This window comes from Periplaneta americana, chromosome 6, assembly GCF_040183065.1.
Source record: "Periplaneta americana isolate PAMFEO1 chromosome 6, P.americana_PAMFEO1_priV1, whole genome shotgun sequence".
Taxonomy (NCBI): domain Eukaryota; kingdom Metazoa; phylum Arthropoda; class Insecta; order Blattodea; family Blattidae; genus Periplaneta; species Periplaneta americana.
The window spans coordinates 30,301,965-30,308,380 of NC_091122.1; the positions used below are offsets into that span (position 1 = coordinate 30,301,965).

A 6,416-nucleotide genomic window follows, 5' to 3' on the forward strand; every position below is an offset into this window, starting at 1 on the left:
TTATTTTACCAATAAATCAGAATGCATTGTTATTTCTGAACATACCAATGCCACAGTATAAGATAATTCTTCTTATGCTGTGCTAATGCTATAAGAAGGTTCGAAATGATCGTTTTAACAAGCCAGAACACTTCGTTATTTTCGTGGTCATGGTGGTGCTGATGTTGACAAGGACGGAATTAATTATCAGTGAGATGATACCAAGTATTACCACAGTCTAGTATATACAGTCACGAAGCTTGAGTTGTGAGGGTGCTAGGAACAATAGACTGTGCTGGTACTATTTCGCATTGTCTGTAATGAGGCGATAGTAGCGATCCTAGTGGTTAGCAACTATCTATGGATGCATATTTACTACGTATTGAGCTTCGTGACTGTATATATTAGACTGTGGTATTGCCAAGAAATATTTACACATCAATATTAATATAAAAACTTCCGATCACATATCCTCAAAAATTGTCATTACTTTATCATATTTGTATAGACAGAAACCATGAATGGCAGTCACTTAAATTACTGAATAAAATATAATATGTCTCTTTCAAACCTCCCACATTTTAATTAATCATTGCTAACTAAGTAAGCGATAGGGTTGGAAGTAAATCCTGAAAAGACTAAGTATATGATTATGTCTCGTGACCAGAATATTGTACGAAATGGAAATATAAAAATTGGAGATTTATCCTTCGAAGAGGTGGAAAAATTCAAATATCCTGGAGCAACAGTAACAAATATAAATGACACTCAGGAGAAAATTAAAAGCAGATAAATATGGGAAATGCCTGTTATTATTCGGCTGAGAAGCTTTTGTCATCTAGTCTGCTGTCAAAAAATCTGAAAGTTAGAATTTATAAAACAGTTATATTACCGGTTGTTCTATATGGCTGTGAAGCTTGGACTCTCACTTTGAGAGAGGAACAGAGATTAAGAGTGTTTGAGAATAAGGTTCTTAGGAAAATATTTGGGGCTAAGAGGGATGAAGTTACAGGAGAATGGAGCAAGTTACACAATGCAGAGCTGCACACATTGTATTCTTCACCTGACATAATTAGGAACATTAAATCCAGACGCTTGAGATGGGCAGGGCATGTAGCAAGTATGGGCGAATCCAGAAATGCATATAGAGTGTTAGTTGGGAGGCCGGCGGGAAAAAGACCTTTGGGGAGGCCGAGACGTAGATGGGAAAGATAATATTAAAATGGATTTGAGGGAGGTGGGATATGATGGTAGAGACTGGATTAATCTTGCTCAGGATAGGGACCAATGGCGGGCTTATGTCATCATCATCATCTTCCTAACAAGTATTAGGCCAAGTGGCCTGTTACGGTCTCAAACTAGAATTTCCAGTCCATCTCTTGCCATATGGATGGGAATGAAACAGTGCTTTTGGAATTCTGCATCGATTCATTCGTTCGAGATGACCCTTCCACTGAAGTTGATATTTGCTGATGAACTGCATAATGGGTTCTATTTGAAGTTCTTGCATTATGTCCTCATTTTTTTTATGATCCCAGCGAGTATATCCAGCTGTTGCTCTCATGAACCTCATCTCACGTGCTGTTATTCTACTGACATCTTTATTCTGCACAGTCCACGCTTCGCTACCATAGCTTAATACTGGCTGTGCTAAGGTTTTATACAAGCCTATTCTTGTGTGTCTTTGTACTAGTGAAGGTTTCATGATTTTATTAATGATCCTCATTGTTTTATTATATTTACATATTTTTTCAGCAATATCTACTTCATCATAAGGTGATAGTGTATAGCCAAGATAAGTGAAGGTATTTACTCTTTCTATTATTTTATTATTCAAACAGATTTTGCTTGGTACAGGAAATTTCCCACAAAATGACATGATTTTCGATTTTTCGATATTAATTTCCATATTATATTTTTCACTGACCATATTTAAATTGTGTACTGAATATTGTAAATCATCTTCAGTTGATGCCATGAGAACTAAATCATCAGCGAAAAGTAAAGTATCAAGCTGCAAATTTCGATTAATCGGAATAAATCCATGGCGTGTCTGTCGCCAATCTTGAATGATTCTATTTATATATATAATATATGTGAGGGCGGCAATGAACCTCCGGGTTCCTTAAAAGCCAATAAGTAGGTAAGTAACTAAGTAAGCGGAATTATGAAATGAGACTGGTATTAAAAGAATGAGAAACTCAAAGAATTGTTGTTTGTTGTTTCAATTGTTTGAAATTAATTCATCTGTCACATGTTGGGCAACAATGGCATAAAACAAAATGGCGACTCCACATTAATGCGCACAAACTATTAGAAGGTGACCTAACAAATGGTAGATATTAAAGACCAATAAAGAAAAATTGACTGTTTGAAGTTAAGTTAATAGCAGGATTAGTGGACTTATTAGTTAAACACATTGTCGGAATTCCATATTAATTGTAGGAAAATGTAAGAGAAAATTATGGTGGCACACGTGCACAGAAATGTGGTAGTACTCCATAACTGGTAGAAATATTGATGACAATAAGAATAAATACAAAAACAGAAGTAGAAAAAAATAGAAATATGATAAAATTGGAATGTTGCTTGCATATACAGTATGTCTCAGTCCAGGGGCGGACGCAGGATTTTTTTTCGGGGAGGGATTTGAGGAGATAGTAAAAATGGAGTAATGAGAAATAAGTTTATATACTCACAATTTGTTTCCGAGTCAGAAACATTTACAAGTTGGCCTGAGTAGCGTAGTCGGTATAGCCTTCTGTGCTCGAAGTTGAGGGTTCTACCCCAACCCAGCTCGATGGCATGTAAGTGTGTTTAAATGCGACAGGCCTCATATCAGTCGATTTACTGGCATGTAAAAGAAGTCCTGAGGGAAAAAATTCCGGCACACCGGCGACGCTGATATAACCTCGTCAATTGTGAGCATTGTTAAATAAACCATAATTTTTTTATTTTAACATTTACAATGACTGCAATACAAAAACAATGGCAGAATGACATTTACAGAAGAAGGTGCGACGAGGCTTCTTAGAAATTTCATCAAATACTTCATGAGCTTTTACTTCTACATTTTTATGTATATACATCAAGGCCAGTCCATTTAATCTGTCTGCTCCCATCGTGCTCCTCAAGTAAGTCTTCAAATTCCGCAAAGTTGAGAATGACCGTTCTGGTGTTGCTCTAGTTACAGGCAACGTGCAGAAAAGTTCAGCGCCTTGTGAGTGCAGGGAAAAATAATCTCATTGCACCTGTTCAAAGATGATATAAAATCAGTAGGTATTAGGTGAAGATTTTTCTGATCAAGGAAATTTCTTCTCCGCATCCTCAATTCATTGAAGAAAGACTCTGGTGATGCATCAACATCATTGGGCCACTGATTTACTATAGCCTGAACAGCAGTTTCTAAATTTTCATCTGATGCTCGCACTATCCTTTTAGGCAGAAAAGTTTGTATGGACTTTAGGATTCTCTTATTATTTAAAAACCTGTCCTTGAGCTGACTAATGAAATAGTCTAAGAAGAGAAGGAAAATTAAAAGCATAAAATACTCTTCATGACTCTCTGTCTTGAAGTAAGAACGCTGTGTTTGTCTTCCTGCAGTTCTTGGAATTTAACATTTTAGCATAGAGAATTTACGTGGAAAACTCTCTAATTCCTATGTACATTCACAAATTAAAATTAATATTATTTTTGTTTCTTGTTTCGTATTTTTCTCAAAATTTCGGGAGGGGATATATCCCCTTAATCCCCCCCCTTGCATCTGCCCGTCTCAGTCTAATGTGAAACACCGCTGTGGTACACCTATTGTCCATGCAGCACTCAGAGTTGATATTGGTAATGTCATGTACTGTACTTACTCGTCCAATTTAATCAAGAACATGTTGAAACCGCCAGTTAGTTTCTCTATAAATTTTTGGCACCTGCTTAACACGTTCTCCACCACTCACTCAAGTTCCCGTCGAGAAATACAGATAAATGCAATCTCCTGACTGATATTATGCTTGAGATCTTCTAAAGTGTGTGGTTTTGTACTGGACACTTTATCTTTCAATAAGCTCCAAAGATAAAATCACAAAGTGGTCAGGTCTGGGGATCGAGGGAACTACAGATTAACACTACTGTCTCTGTTCTCTTCTGCAGTTGAAAGTAAATACCTCTGTGCTCAGTAATGTACAATTCTCTTATGGTACATTATAATTAAGGAGAGTATCGTTTAAGAAAATGTTTATATACATTATAATTGAGAGCATAATTAAAAAAAATAATGGAAACTTTTCATTAAAGTGTCCACAAACGTAATCTCTATATAAGTTAACTATAAAAATTTAACTAAAGGTGGATTGGAACAGAGGTTTAATGGACCTGGCATTCATTGTTCGCAGCACTCGCCACTAATCTATATTATACCCATCAAACACCACCTAACCTTGTCACTGTGAGGTTACTAGTTGTCACTAATCTATCGCCTCTCAAACCCCATCCAACCTTATTATCAAGAGGCCTCCTCTTGCTTATTATTGACCGCTAACAGGCTACTTGCCACTAATATTTCTCACCAAACCCTACCTAACCTTGTCTCTGACAGTGTGACTACATGTCACTAACACTGAGGAGGAAGGACAATCAAAATTTTCCGGACAACTGCACAAAAGAACGTAAAGTTCTCCTTCTCTTCGAGTAAAATTTACTTACCTCATCGTCATCATCTAGACGAACTCGCTTCAGTGCGACAATTTCGTGAGTCTCCCGATTCTTGGCCTTAAAAACTGTCCCATATGTACCTAAAAGTAAACACGTACAATAACAAACAAATATTTTATCTCAAAATAGTAGCCTAACGATTAAAACTAGAAACTAATCACTAACGTCTTAATCATGAATAAATAAAGCTCTTAAATAATTTATTCTGTGAATCTGACACATAAATTTATGAACTATATGTACTTTACCTTCACCAATTTTCTCCAGTTTTTCATATTTTTGCATATTCAATTCCAAACTAAACCCAATGATGATCAATTGTCACAAGCTATGTGACGGTTTTCAGATGGTCTTCATTATCATATGCGACGTATGCTGAATTATTTCCAGAATGTTTTCTGATTAAATTTATTCTATTGATACACTTAATTCCAGCACAAAATCACTTCAGACACAAAATACATGACACAAACAATCAATATCCTCGAACAACTTTCATGACAGACAACCTAATCAACGCAGACAGGAAATAAACACCAATCCACTGAAATCTTACGTGCTTACAACAAATCCTCAGAACTTAAACAAATATTTTCAACCATTAATAAAAACATTAAACATATATTTAGAAGTTATTCAACATAATTCCATACAACGAAATGCGACAGAAACAGAAATAATGTTGGCAACCCTAGTTCGGGGTTTGGCATGTAACAAAAGTTTAAATGGCGGTAAAAACAAAAATGTCTTGAATCGTGATCTAAGATAATGAATTAAATTATCAAGTTTCAGTTTATCTATGAAAGAAAGGATTACTGTATTAAGTTTTGACGTGTTTATCTAACAACTTCTTCGATACCTAAAGCAATATGTTATAAAACTAATGTACTAACGTTCCATGCTGGAGGCCTGAGTTCAAATCCTAGAGCAGATTCCATTGGTTTTTGTGCTGAATAGATTGTATTGGAGCTAGCTTTCTCTAGCTATTTTTCTTTCAATACTCATGTTAGTCAATCACTAACTCTGCATTTTTATCTCATGAAGAAGTGCCCATTCACTTGAATTGAAAGCAGCTTTGAAATTGAAAGTCATCAAATGACATGTCATTATATGTATAACTCTACAAGACTTTTTGACGTGAAACCTACAAGGAGAGAAAAATTGTAACGTTTCGACATGAAAGGTTTACGCAGTGTTACTCGTGATACCATGGAAACGAAGCACTCAAATAACTCTACCGAATTTTTAATGTGAAACCTATGAGAGAAAAATTGTAACGTTTTGGCATGAAAGGTTTATTCTAATGTCACTCGTAATACCATGAAACATAAGTGTAAGATAAACTTTGTTTCATGGTTTTTTACATGGTCCATCTCGCTCCATTCTCTATTTAACGCGTGTCGAGGTTTTTTACATGGCCCTCTCTCTATGTGATAGCAATTAAGTTACGTCCATTTCCGGCTTTTCTCCAAAAAAATATTATCCCAGGTTCCTTCAAATGGAATGAGAAAAGTGGCTAATAGGCTTGAAGCTCTCAAAGATTCTTCCTCAAAGCTTCAAACTCCCTTGTAAGGACGTTTGATTGCATGATTAAATTATTTCTTCTCCCATTTTAATTGCTCCGACTACACACCACAAATCCAGCCGAAACCCCTTACAAAAGTTTATCCATTGAAAGAAAAGATTATTAATATGTATACGAAAAGGTGACTTAAGTACAATAAGCGTAATGC

At 35.7% G+C, this 6,416-nt stretch overlaps 1 protein-coding gene across 2 annotated transcripts in view; it reads right to left on the minus strand.

Annotated features, from left to right (window-relative positions):
• Cdk5 (Cyclin-dependent kinase 5) overlaps positions 1 to 5,358 on the minus strand; it is a 43,042-nt gene extending 37,684 nt beyond the window's left edge. For both annotated transcript variants that reach the window (XR_011332472.1, XM_069827799.1), the window contains exons 1-2: positions 4,932 to 5,358; positions 4,675 to 4,763 (exon numbers count right to left, since the gene is read on the minus strand). Coding sequence is in view for 1 of the 2 variants with exons in the window: in XM_069827799.1 (XP_069683900.1) it covers positions 4,675 to 4,763; positions 4,932 to 4,968 (126 nt within the window). In the remaining variant the exon portion in view is untranslated. The remainder of the gene's footprint in view (positions 1 to 4,674; positions 4,764 to 4,931) is intronic.
• Positions 5,359 to 6,416: the final 1,058 nt, after the last annotated feature.